Source organism: Artemia sp. Qi Xiang Cuo, chromosome 8, assembly GCF_049724085.1.
Source record: "Artemia sp. Qi Xiang Cuo chromosome 8, ASM4972408v1, whole genome shotgun sequence".
In the NCBI taxonomy this organism is placed as follows: domain Eukaryota; kingdom Metazoa; phylum Arthropoda; class Branchiopoda; order Anostraca; family Artemiidae; genus Artemia; species Artemia sp. Qi Xiang Cuo.
In genome coordinates, this window is record NC_142801.1 from 4,091,200 (window position 1) to 4,112,220 (window position 21,021).

At 35.5% G+C, this 21,021-nt stretch overlaps 1 protein-coding gene across 1 annotated transcript in view; it reads right to left on the reverse strand.

Moving 5' to 3' along the window:
- LOC148949081 (uncharacterized protein F13E9.13, mitochondrial) overlaps positions 1–21,021 on the reverse strand; it is a 37,110-nt gene that overhangs the window by 8,645 nt on the left and 7,444 nt on the right. The window contains exons 2-3 of the mRNA XM_089093725.1: positions 19,698–19,780; positions 7,343–7,483 (exon numbers count right to left, since the gene is read on the reverse strand). Of these exons, the coding sequence (XP_088949851.1) occupies positions 7,343–7,483; positions 19,698–19,780 (224 nt within the window). The remainder of the gene's footprint in view (positions 1–7,342; positions 7,484–19,697; positions 19,781–21,021) is intronic.

The window sequence follows — 21,021 nt, forward strand, 5'->3', positions numbered from 1 at the left end:
ATATTTGCGCATTAGGGGAAGTGGGGGGCAAAGCATAGCATATAATAAATACCTAACCTAACCTATGTACCTTCCCCCCCCCAAAAAAAAAAAACACCAAAGAACAACACTATAAATATCTTAAAACCACGCTATACAATGTATTTCTCTACTGCGGTGCATTGAATCAAACAGTTCGTGGTAACGAACTGTAAGTAAGGAGCGACCCGGCTCAATGGTAACCGAAACTCTAAAAAACGGAATTTTGGTACCAATAGGTACATCAAAAGAATCAAATTTTAATTCTGATTTCAAAAATATAAGTTTCATCAAGTTTAATCTTACCCATCAAAAGTTACCCGCCTGAGATAATTTGGCTGATTTTCGAAAAAAGGACGAAAGACCCCCTAAAAGTTATAGAACCTTAATGAAATTCACACCATCATATTCAGCGTATCAGATAACCCTACTGCAGAGGTTTCAAGCCCCTATCTACAAAAATGTGGAATTTTGCATTTTTTGCCAGAAGAAAGATCACGGGTGCGTGTTTATTTCTTTGTTTTTTTTTTTCCCAGGGGTAATAGTATTGACCCAGTGGTCCTAGAATATCTTAAAAGGGCTTATTGGAACGGAAATTAAAAGTTCTAGTGCCCTTTTTAATTAACCAAAAAAAATGGAGGGCAACTAGGCCCCCTCCCACGCTCAGATTTTTCTCAAAATCACCCAATTAAAATGTTGAGATAGCCATTGTGTTCAACATAGTCGAAATTCTAATAAATATGTCTTTTACGATGACTTAATCCCCCACAGTTCCCAGGGGAAGGGCTGCAAGTTATGAACTTTGCCCATTGCTTACATATTGTATTGGTTATTGGAAAGTATACAGACATTTTCAGGACGAATTTTTTTCTGGTGGGGGGGGGGCGGGGGCTGGAGGCGGGGTTACTAGGGAGAATCTTTCCGTGGAGGTTGTTTCTTTGGGGTAAGGGACATTTCTATGAAGGGGGCGCCGGATTTCCAAGCATTATTTAAAAAACGATCAGAAATTAAATAAAAAAAAACAAGTACTTTCAACTGAAAGTAAGAAGCAACATTAGAACTTAAAATGAACAGAAATTATTACGTATATGAGGGGGGTCTCCCCCAAGTTTATACTTCGCTCTTAACGCAACAGTTTTTTTTAGTGCTTTCAAAAGAGCTATCTATTCAAATTAAACGGCCTTTGTGATTCAGGGGTTTGTGAATTAAATATTTTTTTAACTTTTAACGTAAAGAACGTGGTATTGACTAAGGGGGAACCCCCTCATATACGTAATAACATATACGTAATAAAAAAAACAATTAAAAAAAACAAGCGATACGGCTCAATAGTAAGCGAAACTTTTAAAAACGGAACTTTGATGTCAATAAATGTATCAAAAGAATGGGCTCATAATGCTGATTCTAAATATATAAATTTTATTAAATTTAGTATTACTCATCAAAGGCTACGAGCCACAGAAAACTCACCCGATTTTTTAAAGAGGGGGGGAAACAACCCCTAAAAGTGAAAATTTTTTATTGAAAATCACACCGTCAGATTCAGTGTATCAGAAAACCCTATAACATAGGTTTCAAACTCATATCTGCAAAAATCTGCAACTTTGTATTTTTTGCCAGAAACAAAATATACGAATATAGAAATTCGTTACGTAAGTTAATTTGTAAATTACGTCAGAACCAAATTTAGAGACAGCCATTTAGCAAAAGAAAAGTAAAATTTTTATGCAAATTTTGTTTACTTATTCAATGACGGCGAGCTAAAATAAAAGCTGCATTAACTAAAAAACAATCAGAAATTAAATAAAAAAAACAAGTTTTTTAAACTAAAAGTAAGGAGCGACATTAAAACTTAAAACAAACAGAAATTATTCCGTATATGAAAGGGGCTGTCCCCTCCTCAACGCCTCGCTCTTTGCGCTAAAGTTTGACTCTGTCTCACAACTTTATTTTTTATAACAATAAAAAAATTTAGCGTTAAGAGCAAGGCGTTGAGGAGGGGACAGCCCCTTTCATATATGGAATAATTTCTGTTTGTTTTAAGTTTTAATGTCGCTCCTTACTTTCAGTTTAAAAAACTTGTTTTTTTTATTTAATCATCTTGTAAAAACGGGTTTTTCAAAGGGTTTGACTGTAGCATCCAGTGCTTCCATTTCTACTATATTTTAGAGTAGACTACTTTATTTTGAATGTTTCTCCTCTAATATTTTTAGACCTACTTTAGTACTTTATTTCTACTTTACATTTGGATTTTCCATTTTTCTTTTTCCTTGCCGAGCCTATGGATGTTTGATACGGAAATAGGGATTTTGGATCCAACGGCGGGATTTGGGCAAAAGTGATTGACAAACGTTCTTGTTTTGTCGGACTTGGATAGACCCGCGAAATTTGAAACAAAATAACCAAGGTGGAAAGACCGACGTGATAGACAAATACCAATAGAAGCACCTATGCACAATTGTGATTTTACTTGCTTAAAAAAGAAGTGCTAGAAGTTGTGAAGAGCCTTTGTCACAATTTCATGGTAAAAGACTATGTGAAAAAAGACAAGAGTTTTTCCTACCCGCCTCTAAGGTATACCTGGAACCAGAAGTGATCGCCCGTTTCCTCACAAGGAAAAGATACAAAGTTCACGGAGAAATGCAAGAGCATCAAGGAGATTGTACAGAAATTATATATTGAAGCCGTGTCCCAGCTAGTCGACCGATTTCCATTTGATCACGACATTTACAACTTTGTAGAGATTGTTGACCAAAAAGTCGCATCAGATGTTGATATTCCATCGTTGCGGCTTTTTTGCCAAAAGTTCGGGAACCCATTGTGGGATTTTGGGCTGGTTGAAAAATAGGGACGGGCATTGATGTTGCTTAGTCCTTAGTGGGTGGCGTCCATCAAGACGCCAAGTGGAATGCTGAAGTTCACTAGCGTTCTTAATGTCATTCGGCTTATTTTTGGACTTCCCTGCTCAAATTTCATTGTCGAAAGACTTGTCAGCTTTCTGAAAATAGTAAAAAATGAAAAGAGGAATGGGCTCAAAAACGTAACTTTGGCTGCGACGATTTCTGTCAAGTATGGGATAAAGCGTATAGGCCCCCCTACGTTCACCGAGAGTTTAAAGAAAAAAGTGAAGTTCATGAAATCCGTGAAATCCGATTTTATGCATTGGGAAAGACGATGGGGATGGCGACGAATACGAGGACTCGGGGTATTAATCTTAGTAGTTGGTGTTTTTACTCTTAAATCTTATTATTTGCTAATTCTCATTAAATTTTTCTGAATACAGTTTAAAGTGCGTCTGCATTCGGCATTTTCTGAAAAACTGGGAAGCAGGTAACAGTCTACACTAGTTAAAATCGAATAATTCAAAAGATAATTCAGGCGCTGTCCATAAATTAAGCTTTAAGTGATTCATTTTTGCTACTACCCTCTTCTTCAAATTAATAAGTAGACCCCGGCGCCGCGCCGGCAGGTCGACCGAACGCCACCAACGAGAGGCCCGTTCGAACGCCGCCGAAGTGTCGTAACGCCGCCGGCGCACCGCAGGCACGCCGCCGCCGGCAGAGTCGGCAACGTTCGGTCGACTTTAAATTATTTTTACGGCAATTCTTTATTGCGTCAACCGCAAAGTCGGAGCTTTTCCTTCTCGTGTGGTTTAGTATTTCAATTTTCCTGATTACAAATCAAGCAGGGCTTGCACTATCCCTGAATTTTTGGGTATTTCCCTGAAAATCCATACGTCAACACGAAAAAAAATTTGGTTCCCCGAAACCCTGACGATCATGTACTCACGATACAAACTCTCTTGATTTATCAGTTGTTACTTGCCTTGTCAAATATTAATTTACATACCATAGTTATTCACTACTCTCTTGTTCATTAGTTTTCAGCTCTTTTGTTACTCTGCATCAAAAGCAAACGGGAGCAATATGCTATTGCAAATATTCCAATGTACGCAGTTCTTCATATGTTGACAAAAAAAGTATCGTCTTTATGAAATGAGTTTAAATCAATTCGAATGCAGTTTCCCAATCGCTATTTCTTACATCATTCGTAGTCAAGAATTTTATTTTCAAGTTGAATAGAATTATAGAACGCATTCACTACTATATAGCTTCAGCCTTTTGTTGGATTTTGAAATTGACAGCCGACAGATTGTTTCTACAGCTGAATTTTAAGTTTGCAGATTTTTTTTTTTGCTGTTTTTAGATAATATTTTCTTAGTGTTTAATACTCAATTATTGGACGCCTGATAAAAAATATAATATTCTATCTGGAAAATTTTTACCCCCCCCCAAAAAAAAAACAAAAAAAAAAAAAAAAAAAAAAAAAAAAAACAGCCTTCGGTTGAGACAAAATTTAGCTATAGACTAAGCTATGTACAAGGTTGGGGAATCAAAGATTGAACCGGAAGTTACCCCAAAAATATGATTCATATATAAACTGAAAATTATTGTCTATAGGGGGGGATAGGGGGCTATCATTTTTAAATGATAATACCTCTTTTTTTTTTATTAAAAGCAGGGATGCCAAAAAGATAATTATTTTTTTCATTTAATGTGAAGACAGAAGAAAAGGATATCAAAGTCTCAGGGAAAGCATTGAGACATTTTGATTAACCAAGGGCCTACCCTTGGGACTTGTTCATTGTCTGGGTATTTTGCAATTTCTCATAGGCTACTGGCCTTATTTGGCTTTTGTGTGCTCCCTTTTAATTCGATTCTTTGGATCTTATGGAATGCCATGGCGAATCTATCACTCAGTTTTCCAATAATTTGAGGTATATCTGAATAATTTCGACATTTTTTTTGTTGTCTTTGTACCCCTTTACTCATACCCTCAAATTTTTTTTTCAAAAACACTAAGCTGTTTAACGTTATTTTGCGTTACCTTGTTAATTATTCAGTAAATTATTTTTCTAATGAAAGCTGAGACGGTATCCTATCAAGGTAGTATCCAGAGGGGGGGGGGGGGGGTAGGGAGGTATTATATTTAAATGATAATAGCGCGAAATTTTATTTATTGAAAGCAGAGATCCCAAAAAGTTCATTTTTTTTTTATTTAAAGCAGAGACGGCATCCTATCAAGGTGGTATCCAGAAGGGGGGAGGGGGGTATTGAGCTATCATATTTAAATGATAATACCTCGATTTTTTTTTTAAAGCAGGGGTGCCAATAAGTTAATTATTTTTTTTTATTTAAAGCAAAGACGGTATCCATCAAGATGGTATCCAGTAGGGGGGCATAGGGAGTTATTATATTTAAGTGATAGTACCTTGATTTTTTTTTTATTGAAAGCAGGGATGCCCAAAATTTCAAAAGTTGACAAAATTAAAAATATTTTCGTGAGTTATACTTGATACAGAACTTGCATGGTTTTATCGTCAAAAGGAAAAGGGACATATGCGTACATTCCGGTTTTTTCCCTATTGATGAAACGGGTTTACTTTGAAAAAATTCATTCATATGTACCAGGCAGATTCACACTAAAACAAATTGCTGTGACGAAAGCGATATCGACATCCCCAGCTAACGGTGCGCTCGAGTAACAATGGCGCCCTTGGTCCAGCGCCCAAGTTACATTAAAAGGCCAGGTCATAATAAAAGCTTTCAATTTGGGAGGTTCAAGGAGGAGTCTTTGACAGTCTTATGACCTCAGGGTACTAGATGTTGCAACGTTCTTACGTATCTACAGTGGTTTAGAAAATTTGATCACCCCACAAATGATTACCAAAAATATGCACAAATGTAACATTTGGAATATTATAACACTTTTTTCAAAGCCTTGAATATTTAGGTATGTATTTCTGGCATGTTAAGAAATTGAGAGAAAGTAGTCAATCTGGACAAGTCCCAGATAAAGATGGGAATGGGGCCACAATTAATGACAAGGAAAGTATTAAAGAGAGATGGAAAGAACATTTTAATAAATAATTTGAAGCGTGATAAAGTTGTACACAATTAAATACAAAAGAGCGAAAAACAAATTATAGATTGGAAGTGAAGAATTGTTTGTTTTGTAAGCAGTCCGAGGTAGTACTAAAATAATTAAAAACTAATAATGGCTCAGCTGCTGATAGTGTGGTAAATCAGTTATTTGAAATATGGCGGCTGCAAAGTCAAAGATAAATTTCTAAAAATTAATATTTTTGAAAAAAAGGAAGTACTTAGTGATTTTTGAATAACTTTAATAAAACCCTTTTATAAGAGAGGTGATCAGAAAGACATTAGCTTGGTTTCTATAGGTATCAAACTTCTAGGGCAATAATGAAAGAAAGGTTTTGAGATTGCTAGGATACTTTTTACGAATGAAGGATGTAGATTGCTAAATATTGTGTTTTTTGGCCATCCATCAGGGGGACGAGGAAAGAGCAAGTCGTTCCCAGATGGAATAGGAAGTGAAAGCACGGAAAGACTTGAAGGAAATGGGAACTTCATGGGAGGGGGTGAAGATTGAAGCTTTGAATAGATAGGGTGGAGGAGAATCGTGCATAGCCTTTATTGGCGTCAGGTGGCTTGGTGCATCAGTGAGTTGTTAGCAGTAATAGAAGCATTAGCAGTAATAGTAACAGACCATAGTTTACAGGGGATTATAAAAGTGTCTGCCTTTCCGTATTTCATGTCTCTACAACGAATTGAATAGCTTATAGCAGGAAAAATACTGATGATTGAAAATGATTTTTTACACCTAAAAGACAAAAGTAGAAGAATTCCATAACCAAAACTTGGTCCCAACATGAATCTACTTACAACTCATGCACGCTTTATTAACAAAATTCAAAAGCTTAATTTACCTTTTTTCAAAATATAAAAAAAAGTAAAAAAAACTGAGTTCGACTTTTTTTCTATTATTAGGAAATAATCTAAATTCCACTAAATATAACACAAAATCATAGCTGTTAATATTAATTTTTCACACTGCAAGGACAATATTGAATAAGAATCATGATGATTAGCCTGAAGCGATAAATCATCAACATCAACATATTAATTAATTTATAAACTAATTTCAACAGACTAATATTTAACAGATGAGAAGAGAATTCTTACCATAAAACTATGCATCAGATAACCTACTTGCAAATATTATTACTTGTAGCAGATTTGTATTTACTACAATTAGCCATGTCTGTAAGTATTTTAGCATAAATTACTTAACGAGCTATTATTATTACTGTTAATTAACATAGATTTATAATTATGTTAGCCTTACTGCAGTTAAGTATTTCCTAAAGTTACTAGAATTAATCCATATTTACCATATTTAACTTTAGTTATTATAAGTATATTTACTGTAAAGATATAAATTACTTATAAAATATACTTACTTGCAATCCACATGGGAAACCTGAGGGTACAACTTTCCTCACTTCTGTGCATATTTTTGTCATGCAAGCAATAGTATGAGGACCGACGTCAGCGCCTCTAACGTAGGGAATATCATGCATATTTTCAACAATTATTCCGTCCTGAAATTCAAAACTTAACGTAAGTCTGATTTTTTTTTTTTTATTTATTGGTTTAATATTTGATGTTGATGTCAAATTTTACAATGTCGATCGTATGAGCTAAATCAGATGGGAGGTGAAATATTTCAACCACCACTGTGTCTTAAAATTTAGAATTCATGGTAACTCCCTGTTAGTTTCAACTTCACACACCAAACTGTTCCTAAGATATTGCTGCTGCGCCCTTTCGACAACCTGCATACAGATGGCGTGTTATGATTCAGTTCATCTTCCCCCTCCCCTTAAAATTCCTTGAAAATTTCACCTTCATATCATTGGGCATAGTTGTAATAGTAATCACAGTACTAGTATTGGTATTACTAGTAGTAGTATTAATTGTAATAGCGGTAGTCCTAGTAGCAGCAGTAGTATTAACGTAATGCCTTTTGGTCAGTTGAACATCCCTCTCATCAAGTTCTGGAATTATCAACTTAATACAATTAGCCATTGCTATGACATTGTTGATATGTCTTTTTGATAACCTGTTTGTTCATATAATTTTGAAATTCTCATCTCAATGTTCTTAGCCGTACAAGTAGTTGCAATAGGAGTAGTAGTAATATTAAATATTGCAGTCCATGTTTATTTTTACTTATTGGTTGAATTTTTGGTGTCGATGCTGCATTTGGGAATTTCGATCGTTGGTACATTAATCAGACAGAATATAGTACAATTAAATAAATATTCTGTCCTCAAATTCAAAATTTATGCTGAGTTCTGGATTTTTAAAATATATTGGTTGAAATTTGAGGTCGATGTTGAATTCTAGAAGGTCGATTTTGCGTGCATAATAAGATGGAATGTAGTTATTTTGTCAAAAGTTATTCTATCCTATAATTCGAAATTTATGACAAGTCTGTTTTTTAGGTTTATCAGTTGAATATTGGTGTCAGTGCTGAACTTTAGAATATAGATTGTTTGCACATAATCAGATAGAATGTGAAATATTTCGACAATCAATCAGTCTTCACGTTCAAAATTTATGGCAAACCTGATTTTTCTAACTTTATTAGATGACGTTTGGGTTTCCTTGTGGTATTTTCAAATTTCGCTATTTAACAAGAAATACCGAATATTGGACATATTTTCAACAATTATTCCATCGGAATGTTCAGGATTTACAGTAGCATTTTTTTTCTTTTGTTTTTCTTTTTTTTTGTTACAGTAACAATTTAAACGCTTTTTTGACATTCGTATAGTCTTTTTAAGAATGCATTTAGGAAATAGGTATTCCATAATAAATTGAACACTGAATCTTGAAGCGTCAATTCCATGTATATAATCAGATATAATATGATCCATGTTTTAAAAAAAAAATCGTGCTTCCTAACGCTCGAAACTTGGTAAAAGTCGGTAATTCTATATTATATTCTACCGAAAATTGGCACAGTTTCATAAATAGTAAGCATGCGCATTTTAGAGAAGAATAGGAGGAATTATACCCCAAGCCAAAACAGATATACCCCAAGCCGCACGGAAAAATTTTTCCCCAAAAGACATCCCCATCCAGACACGGCCTGCCACGTACTGTTTCTGAACCCATCCCTATCTTGTCCCCCATCCGTTGCTTAACCTCCAGGTATAAAAAAAAAACTCTGTCCCCTTCATTACTGATCAAATAAACCAATAGTTTTCTCTTTTTTTTTTGGTACTGGTGATACCCAAGTCTGTGTCCGTTTGGTTCTTTCGTTCCCTCCCCCTTGTTTATATGTTCTCTTGTAAATCTTTTTAGCGCTATTTTTATCTCAATCTTTTTTTTTTTGGTTTGGTTTTAGTTTTTACCTTTTTAACTTCCTTACATTTGACGCTTTTTTTACTAATGAATTGCTTTGCCTTTCTGATATTATTGTTTTTGGTATTGTTTAGCCAGTTTCTTAGTTATTGTGCTATTTTTATGATTTTTTTTTATGACTCCGAAATGCAAATTCGGCCATTCAGGGCTTGTGATAGTCATTTTTTTAAATAAATATCTTATCTTAGATACAATGGATAACCTGAAAAAGCTGACTGAAAACCTGAAAACCAAAAAAGAAAACCTGAACAGTTTCTGTGTTTTTGACACCTCACTACTGAAAACCGTCTTTGAATAACGAATTTATTGAAAATCTATAGAAAATATCTAGATCAAATGATTAAAAATATAGAAAAATATAGCCAACATTACAGAAGTAGCCACCAATTGAACGGAACCTCAATTTTACCTATAACTTTTGAACACACAAATCCTGACGACTAACTTTTAGGACTTGTCTTGGATTTATATCTTGTGGAAAATCTCATACTTCTAAGATTATTTCACAAACATTTCACATTTCTAATTTAAAGGGTGTACGTGAACACATTATGCACTAAAAAACTTGATTTTAAAGATATAGGGGATTACTGTTTCCATCGGGTATATAAAAATAGTTATATTTTTTCTAATATGAATGTATGTTCGTGTGTGTTAAGTTGTATTTTTGCCATTTTTATTTCCTCACTAATGATGGCAACGGATCGTTAGATGACCAATCAATTACACTGACCAATCATCCCTTATATTTAATTTTTTTTACGCTTTTTTTCGCGACTATGGGCTAGGGTTCGTTATTTATCCTAAGTTGCCCCAGTGTATGATAAAAAAAAAGAAAAAAGAACAGTGAAACGCAAGAAAACAGGGAAAAGCATTTTGCCAATTCTTATTCGGAACATTAAAGAACGAACGACAGCCAATCAGGCACTCAAATTTGACATTGTGCCCGAGAGATGTATTCGAAGGGTATGGTGTTACATCATCTTATATATGAAGAAAAAAACACTATGCATAGTAACTTTGTTTTCAAATGAGCACCTAAAAGTCTCTCTATAATTTTTTAGTGTTCCACAATCAGCCACAGAAAAAAAAGAAATTTAAAAAAGTAGAAACATCGCTGAATCCCATGAGAAAAAGTAATTTTCCTTATTGCTCAAGATGAGGGACTTTATTTCTCCTAGATAAGGTTTTCAACTACGGTGATTTCAATCGTGCAGTTTTCATTTCGATCCGACATCAACTTGTGGGTTAGAGGCTATTTTTTCAAAATTACTCCAGTTTTTTTTACAACAAACTTTTATCATTAAATGTAATCAAAATAATAGTTATCATTCCTGAATCAGCTTCAACTGGTGGTTCTTCCTCATTTGACAATTTCTTTTTTTAACGATTTTGAAATTTCGTTTTCCATGGGCTAGAGTTCGTTCTTTCGAATGATTAAATAAAAAACAAGTTTTTTCAACTGAAAGCTAGGAGCAACATCAAAACTCAAAACGAATAGCAATTGAATGGGAGTATGTGAAGGAGGTTTTCACCTCCTTAATACTTTGCTCTTCACACTAAAACTCTAAGCACTTTTAAAACAGCTTCCTATTCTAATTAAACGATCCTTGTGTTTCAAAAGTCATTCTTAAAAAGTCGAAACAAACAGTCAAACTTTAGCGTAAAGAACAGGGTATTGAGGAAGGGGGGAACCTCTTTATACACGGAATAAGTTCTTTTCGTTTTGAGTTTTAATGTTGCTCTTTACTTTCAGTTGAAAAAACTTATTGTTGTTTTTTTTTATTTGAGTTGACTGTTTTTAAATAGTGCCGGTGAAAATCCCGGAGATATTTTGTGGTGTTGTACTGCACTTGGTGGGCTTTTGGCTCAAGACAAAATAAAATAAGTTGACCAAATCGTACTCTAATTTTTAAATGCCTAGTACAATGAAGAAAGTCACAAAACAAGGAAAAACTTACAATTATACAAAACAGACTTTTTTATGACTCTTTTATAGTTGGTGAGCAAATTTTTAGTTTAGTAAAAAGCTAAATCAGAGGCAACGCTGTAGCGTTGCCTATAGTAAAGGCCATACGGCTCCAATGTTTTATTATTATTATTTTTTTCCATAGGCACTTCATATGGAAGGGTTCGTCGTAAAAACTTCAACGGGGGCTCATTCGATTGGAAATCGAGAGTTCTAGTGCCCTTTATAATAGTCAAAAATGATTGGAGGGCAACTAGGCCCCCCCCCCCCCCGCCCATCATTCCCCAAAACACATCCAATCAAAGTTTTAGAGATAGCCATTTTGTTCAGCGTAGTTGATTTTCAGATAGAAAATATATTTTTGAGGAGGATACTCCCCCACAACCCTCAGGGCAAGGGTTTTAAGTTATACCCTGGGGCATCTAAAGTTTTTATAGAAGGCTTTGACTTAGAAACTTCAAAACAGGTTCATACAATTGAAAATTAAAGGGCTCGTGCCCTCTTTAATAGTTGAAAGTTATTGGAGTGCAACTAGCCACACCCCGCGCCCCTCATTTCCCCAAATACATCAAATCAAAATTTTCAGATAGCCATTTTGTTCAGCGTAGTTGATTTCCAGATAGAAAATATATTTTTGAGGAGGAAACTCCCCCACAACCCTTAGGGCAAGGGTTTTAAGTTATGCCCTGGGGGCATATAATGTTTTTATAGAAGGCGTTGTCGTAGAAACTTCAAAACAGGTTCATTCAATTGGAAATTAAAGGGCTAGTGCCCTTTTTAATAGTCGAATGTAATTGGAGTGCAACTAGCCCCCCCCCCCTCCACGTCCATCATTTCCCCAAACACATCCAATCCAATTTTGAGATAGCCATTTTGTTCAGCGTAGATGATTTCCAGATAGAAAATATCTTTTTGAGGAGGACACTCCCCAACAACCTTCAGGGCAAGGGTTTTAAGTTATGCCCTGGGGGCATATAAGGTTTTTATAGAAGACATTGTCGTAAAACTTCAAAAAAGGCTCATACGACTGGAAATTCAAAGGGATAGTGCCCTTTTTTATAGTCGAAAGTGATTGAAGGGCAACAAGCCCCTCCCCATGCCCATCATTCCCCCAAACACATCCAATCAAAATTTTGAGATAGCCATTTCGTTCAGCGTAGTTGATTTTCAAATAGAAAATATGTTTTCGATGAGGAAAATCCCCAACAACCCTCAGGGCAAGGGTTTTAAGTTATGCCCTGGGGGTATATAAGGTTATTATAGAAGGCGTTGTCGTAGAAACTTCAAAAAAGGCTCATTCGATTATAAATTCAGAGGGCTAGTGCTCTTTTTAATAGTCAAAAGTGAATGGAGGGCAACTAGCCCCCCCCCCTACCCCCCTCCATCTCCTAAACACATCCAATCAACATTTTGAGATATCCATTTTGCTCAGCATAGTTGATTTCCAGATTGAAAATGTGTGTTGGAGGAAAACACTCCCCCAAAACCCTCAGGGCAAGAGTTTTAAGTAATGCCCTGGGGGCATATAAGGCTTTTTATAGAAGGCGTTGCCGTAGAAACTTCAAAAAAGGCTCTTTCGATTGGAAATTCAAAGGGATAGTGCCCTTTTTAATAGTTGATAGTGATTGGAGGGAAACGCGCCCTCCCCCCCACGCCCATCATTCCCCCAAACAAATCCAATCGAAATTTTGAGATAGCCATTTTTTTCAGCGTAGTTGATTTCCAGATAGTAAATATGTTTTTGAGGAGGACAATCCCCCACAACCCTCAGGGCAAGGGTTGTAAGTTATGCTATGGGGGCATATAACGTTTTTATAGAAGGAGTCGTTTTAGAAGGTTGAAATCGGGCTCGTTCGATTGGAAATTCAAAGGGCCAGTGCCCTTTTTAATAGTCGGAAACGATTGGCGGGAAAATGGCTCCCCTCTCACGCCCAAAATTCCCCAAAACACAAATATGTTTTTGAGGAGGTCACTCCCCCACAACCCTTGGGGCAAAGGTTTTAAGTTATGCCCTGTGGGCAAAAAAGGTTTTTGTAGAGGGTGTTGTCATAGAAACTTCAAAAAAGGCTCATTCGATTGGAAATTCAAAGGGATAGTGCCCTTTTTAATAGTCGAAAGCGATTGGAGGAGAACTAGCCCCCCCCCCCCCCCCATCCTTTCCCCCACCACATCCAATCAAAATTTTGAGATAGCCATTTTGTTCAACTTAGTTGATTTTCAGATAGAAAATATGTTTTTGAGGAGGACACTCCCCCACAACCCTCAGGGAAAGGGTTGTAACTAATACCCTGGGGGCATATAAGGTTTTTATAGAAGTCGGTGTCGTAAAAACTTCAAAAAAGGCTCATTCGATTGGAAATTCAAAGGGCTAGTGCTCTTTTTAATAGTCGAAAGTGATTAGAGGGCAACTAACCCCCCTCTCACGCCCACCTTTTCCCAAACACATCCAATCAAAATTTTGAGACAGCCTTTTTATTAGACGTAGTTTTAAGGTCTGGAAATTAGGTCTTTGAGGATGACAACTCCCCCACAACCCTCAGGGCAAGGGTTGTAATTTAAAGATTCTCCGAATCCTTCATATTATTTTTTATGGAAGGGATACTCGTATAAGCTTTAGAGAGGGCTCATTTGATTGGAAATTGAAAGTTCTTGTTCACTTTTTAAGAGTCAAAAGAGATTGGAGGGCAACTATACCCCCCTCCTCCACGCCCTAAATGCATCAGATAAAAATTTTGTTAAAAATAGTTGAAAGGTTAAGTAACAAAACTCTGGCGTCAACAAAACCCCCCTTGGCCCGGGGGCAGGAAGGAATTCTTGTATAAACTTCAGAGAGGGCTCATTTGATTTGACATCGGAAGTTCTCGTCCAGCACTTACGAGTTAAAATAGATCGACAGGTAAATACCTCCCCACGCCATTTTCCCCACTCTTTCCGGTGTACTAATGCTTGTTATACCCGTAGGGACAATGAAAGTGAGACCGTTTTCGTATAAACACACACCTATTTGGCATCTGCTCTCCTCCCTAAGAAGGAAAGAAACAGAGAGTGTAAGGCAGTGGCTGATCCAGGGTAGGGGTGAGGGGGGAGCCCCCCTAACGGAGCCTAAAGTAATGTAATTTACTTAATTAACGCAAGATTGCGTTAATTAAACTTGCTCCTAACGCAAGTTTATCGGATCAACCAATTTTGCCCCCCCCCTAAAAAATTCTGGATCCACGCTTGGTGCAAGGGCACTATAACTTTTAATTTTTAATTCAATGAACCCAGTTACAAAGTTTTTACGACCATCACTTTCTCATAAAGTGTCCCAGAAAAAATTAATAAGTATTAAGTCATTGAACCCTTATGGCTCTTTACTTAGGTAACGCTATAGCATTGCTTCTGACCTAAAAAGTTGAATAGAAATTTCAGCTTCCATGTTGATTAGTATCCAAAATGATATTAGGATAGTATGTTTGGGGAGTGTAGTTTACGGCCAGAAATTCTTTGCGAGGTAAACTTTTACGCGGAGGAACTGTAAGAAGGAGCAGAATATGTTCTTTGAGGAGGGAGGACTTCGGCATGTACGGGTTTTCCAAATATTGAGTATTTTGAGAGGGGACGAATAAACCCATTCAATAATATTCTAAATTTTACATCTGAAAGTAACGGGAATAAAGAATCAACGGAAATGTCAGAGATAGCACTTCAGGTTCCTTTAGACGATTTTGTTAGTGTCTTTTGAAAAAAGACATTTTCAAAAAACAGATTAATTTCATTTGTTTTACTTTCTCTGTGACTGCACATTTTCAAAAGACAGATTAATTTCATTTGTTTTACTTTCTCTGTGGCTGCTCAATTATGCATGTGAGGGGGGAGACTTCCCCCCACCACTGTCTCCGCTAAGGTTTCAGTTTTTATCTCAAGCCTTAAAAATGAACGCAATGCGATAAAAGTATAACTCAAAATAACATATATAGAATAATATATGCACATAAGACGGAACAATTAATCAAAATTGCACATTGTGAGTTGAGGCTCACCCAAATGATGGGCCAGGGGGCTCACCATTCCACAATCTATTAAATCAATCCTGCAATAACTGAAAATATAAAGTATTTTTGAGTATTTTAATGTCCTCCACAACTCAAACGGTGCAACATTCTACAGCCCAATGAGTCTGTCTAATATCGTAAATCGAGAGCAGAGGAGATAAGTGAGGTTCCGCCCCGTATTGGACAATTCTCCAACCTCACCCTCCCCCACTTCTACTGTCTACGCTAAAGTTTTCTTCCTTCTGCCAACTCCGCCCCGCCCCCCCCATTCACTTTAATAAGGAAAAGTTTTGTATGGGAAGAACACATAGTAAATCTATTATAATTATCCAATTATAAGGTTAAAATACATACTCTGTGATAGATGTAAAATTGCTTTGGCACACAAAATTCCATTAAGGTCAATTCCAAACAGTCGTAATCCCTTTGTGTCAGCAAGTGAAATGGTCAAAACACCCTTATTGGAGCTAATTTTTCAATCCATTCATTGTTGCTAATCACTGTCCACAAGTTATGCAAGCTGTCTATTGTTCATATATAAGGTTTTTATCAAAGAGGTATTTGTATAGACTTTGAAAAAAACCTAATTCGATTTAAATTGAAATTTCTAGGTCCGTTTTTTAAATTCAATATTAATCGTACAGTAAGCAACCCCCCCCCCCCATGCAATAAAAACTTGAAACTTTTTGCAATCAAAAACGAAAAAAAATTAATTAAAAAAGTTCTATATTACAATTAATTTAAAAAAAACTTTCAGAAAAATAAGTTTTTCAAAGAAAAGTAAAGGCCATTTGAAAGTTAAGCTCAGGAGATATGAATACCTGTTAAAATTCAAACTCAAAACGACCAGAAATTACTATTAAAGAATAAATGAAACCCAAAACGAACAGAAATTAAATAAACAATCAGAGCAAAAACATACAACAAGTAATAATATAAATCAATAAATAGATTTTAAAGCGAGTAATGCTTAGATTGAATATGAAAATCAAGCTCAAAACGAAAAAAAAAGTTTGCTAGCTATTAAAGCATAAATGAAACTTAAAACGAACAGAAATTAAATAAACAATCAATGCCAACAAACATACAATATATATTAATGTAAATGAATAAATAAATCTTAAAACGAGTGAAACTTAAATTGAATATGCAAATCAAGTTTGAATCGAATAAAAATAACTATAAACAAGAGTTTGGGTATCGCTTCACTGCAGAAGCCTAAAACCTACTGCGCCTTTGGCACTTTGCTGAAAACGAATTATATAACAAATGTTTGGTTCTATACTTGATATTGAAAATAACTATTAAAATTACATTTAAATGTCTCAACTGGTGAGCGCTCAGCAATTAATATCATTATACATCAAATATTCAGTTTGATTTATTAGTTCTTTCCAAGATTGGTCAAGACAAATATAGTTTCACTACAAACAAAATTTTGAAACTGCCCCCTTCTTTAACTGAAAAAACATAAGGCCTTCTGCGTCATTGGCGCTTCACTGAAAACGAATTACTCTTATATTACAAATTTATTCTTTTCCAGTTCTTACAGCATTGAAAATGAAAATAAGAATTACAATGGAAAAAAATCTTGAACTGATGGATCTTTCAACAATTAATATCATTACATATTAATATTCAATTTGATTTTGTTTATACTTTCCAAGACTGTTCAAGACTCATATAGTTTTCAGTAAGGCGCCAATGACGCAGTAGGTTTTAGGCTTCTGCAGTGAGGCGATACCCAAACTTGATTTGCATATTAAATTTAAGTTTCACTCGTTTTAAAATTTATTTATTCATTTACATTAATATATATTGTATGTATGTTCTCATTGATTGTTTATTTAATTTCTGTTCATTTTAAGTTTCATTTATATTTTAATAGCAAACTATTTTTTTTTTCGTTTTAAGCTTGATTTTCATGTTTAATCTAAGCATTAATAGCTTTAAGATCTATTTATTAATTTATATTATTAAATAAAAAAAACAAGTTTTTTAAACTTAAAGTAAGGAGCGACATTAAAACTTAAAACGAACAGAAATTATTTCGTATATGAAAGGGGCTGTCCCCTCCTCAACGCCTCTCTCTTTACGCTAAAGTTTTTTACTGTTTTAAAAAATAAAGTTGTGAGACAGAGTCAAACTTTAGCGTAAAGAGCGAGGTGTTGAGGATGGGACAGCCCCTTTCATATACGGAATAATTTCTGTTCGTTTTAAGTTTTAATGTCGCTCCTTACTTTCAGTTTAAAAAACTTGTTTTATTATTTAATTTCTGATCGTTTTTTAGTTAATACAGCTTTTATTTTGGCTCACCGTCATTGAATGAGTAAAAAAAATTTGCATAAAAATTTTACTTTTCTTTTGCTAAATGACTGTCTCTAAATTTGGTTCTGACGTAATTTACGAATTAACTTACGTAACGAACTTCTATATTCGTATATTTTTCTTCTGGCAAAAAATACAAAGTTGCAGATTTTTGCAGATATGAGCTTGAAACCTATGTTATAGGGTTTTCTGATACGCTGAATCTGACGGTGTGATTTTTATTAAAATTCTTTTACTTGTAGGGGATGTTTCCCCCCTCTTTAAAAAATCAGGTAAATTTTCTCAAGCTCGTACCCTTTGATGATTAATAATAAACTTAATAATATTTCTATATTTAGTGTCAGCACTACAAGCCCATTCTTTCGATGCATTTATTTACATCAAAGTTCTGCTTTTAAAAGTTTCGATTACTTTTTAGCCGTATCGCTTGTTTTTTTTATTGTTTTTTTTTTTAATACGTATATGTTATTACATATATGAAGGGGTTCTCCCCTTAGTCAATACCACGCTCTTTACGTTAAAAGTTAAAAAAAAAAAAATTAATTCACAAACCCCTGAATCACAAAGGCCGTTTAATTAGAATAGATAGCTCTTTTGAAAGCACTAAAAAAAGCTGTAGCAATACCTCTTTAGCGAGGTATTGACTTGGGGGTGAACCCCCTCATATACGTAATAATTTCTGTTCATTTTAAGTTCTAATGTTGCTCTTTACTTTCAGTTGAAAAAACTTGTTTTTTTAATTTAATTTCTGATCGTTTTTTAAATAATGCTTGGAAATCCGGCACCCCCGTCATAGAAATGTCCCTTGCTTCAAAGAAAGATCCTCCCCGGAAAGATTATACCGAGCAACGCCCTCCGCCAGCCCCCCCCCCCACCAGAAAAAAAATTCTTGCTGAAAATGTCTGTATACTTCCCAATAACCAATACAATATGTAAGCAATGGGCAAAGTTCATAACTTGCAGTCCGTCCCCTGGGAACTTTGGGGTATTAAGTCATCGTAAAAGACATATTTATTAGATTTTCTACTATGCTGAACAAAATGGATGTCTCAAAATTTTAATTGGGTGACTTTGAGAAAAAAATGAGCGTGGGAGGGGGCCTAGTTGCCCTCCATTTTTTTTGGTCACTTAAAAAGGGAAATAGAATTTTTAATTTCCGTTCCAATGAGCCCTTTTACGATATTCTAGAACTACTGGGTCAATACTATTACCCCTAGGGGAAAAGAAACAAAAAACAAACAAACAAATAAACACGCACCCGTGATCTTTCTTCTGGCAAAAAATGCAAAATTCCACATTTTTGTAGATAGGAGCTTGAAACCTTTTCAGTAGGATTCTCTGATACGCTGAATATGATGGTGTGAATTTCATTAAGGTTCTATAACTTTTAGGGGGTCTTTCACCCTTTTTTCGAAAATCAGCCAAATTTTCTCAGGCGCGTAACTTTTAATGGGTTATATTTAACTTGATAAGACTTATATATTTTAAATCAAAATTAAAATCCGATTCTTTTGATGTATCTATATTCTTTTGATGTATCTATTGGTATCAAAATTCCGTTTTCTACAGTTTCGGTTACCATGGTGCCGGGTCGCTCCTTACTTACAGTTCGTTACCACGAACTGTTTGATTACTTGTTGTATGTTTTTTGCTATGATTGTTTATTTGATTTCTGTTCGTTTTGGGTTTCATTTATTCTTTAATAATAATTTCTGGTCGTTTTGAGTTTGAATTTTAACATGTATTCATATCTCCTGAGCTTAACTTTAAAATTGCCTTTAATTTTCTTTGAAAAAATTATTTTTCGGAAAGTTTTTTTTTTATTTAATTGTAATATAGAACTTCCAGCAAACTCAGGGAAAGCTTTTAAAACAGCATCGATAGAAGTACCATACATTTTGAATTGACGAGATTATAAACATTATATATTTCCACAGCTCAGCCAAGATATTTTCAAGCATCATTTAATTTTGCATACCCTAGAAATAATTTACAGAGCACGCTTGCAGAAGACAACCCGTCAACAACATATTACTTATAAAAGGCAATTACCATCCCAGCGGAGCACAATTCCTTTGCTTCAGTACACGCTTTGTCACAAATTTCTTCAATTGCCAAAGTGTGGCGCGGAGAACCTATAAGACACATTATGTTATTTTGATAATTCGTTGAGGAATAAGACTAAACAACAGACTTTAGACCTTAGATTCGCCTGTGCTTCACGAGGCACCCAAGGCTTCTAGAAGAAACCACCAATTTTCTTCTCCCAATTCTTCCACTGCTGTCAGTATCTTCTCCCACTGAGGCTGGATTGAGGTGTTCAGGTTTCGCAGATCTGTTCCGTAATTTTTTCACATGGTACTTCTACAAGGTGAACCCGATGGTTGGCAATGAACCGGTACGTTCGGATGCCGGGGATTGTCCATACATAGTGCCTGGTCAAGGTATCTCTATTGGCGGCATCCCCATCCGGTGTTTTCAATTATGCTTCCTAGGTATATCAAACGGACGACTTGTTCTGTGTGCTGGTCTTCACAAGCGATGCTTTGGAGTGAGTCTGTGGTGGCCAGGCCTTTTGCTTTTATGTATTTATTTTAATAGTTAAACAGCAGACTTTGGCTCTTTTAAACCCTCTTCTGCTGGACAGGTTTCAACTTTGAATTAAAAGTGGAGCAAACATACATCCGACAACATTAAGACCATTTTATCATCGTATGGGTTGAATGTCGACAGTCGAAGTATATTTTGGTTCCTGTCGAAGCCAGGTTTATTTAAGAAAAGGTTCAAATTTGTCCTAACCTAAAATATTAATAAAACCAATTTCAAGTATCCTAAACCAAGTATCCTAAGTTTCTACTTTGTTGAAGTAGAAACTATAAAAAGTTTATATATCTACTACTACTACTAATAACTCGCCGCAGCACCAGGCAGCCTGAGGCCGAAAAAGCTACGCACGCTTCTCGCCATCCCACTCTATTCAAAGCCTTTCTATTTACAGCCTCCCAGGTAGTTCCCATTTCCCTTAAGTCTTTCCTTGCGAGATCCTCTCGCCCCAACTGATGACCTGTTTTTTGTTTAGCCCTAGACGGTTAGCCGAAAAAAGACAATCTTTGGCAAGCTGTAATCCTTCATCCAGAGAACGTGCCCTAGCCATCTCAACCTTTCTCCCCCTATTTAGCCCTAGAAAGCAGGATTGAACCACACCTTTCGTACAGCTTAGTGATTGAATACGGTCAGTCAGTCGGGCACCCAAAACACGCCGTAGGTCAGTCGATGCGGTTCTTCAGACGACATAAAAATAATGAAATACACGCTTTCAACGCCAATCTGGCCTTTTTAGCAGCTAACCTTAAAGATCTTTTTGTAGCAGGATCAC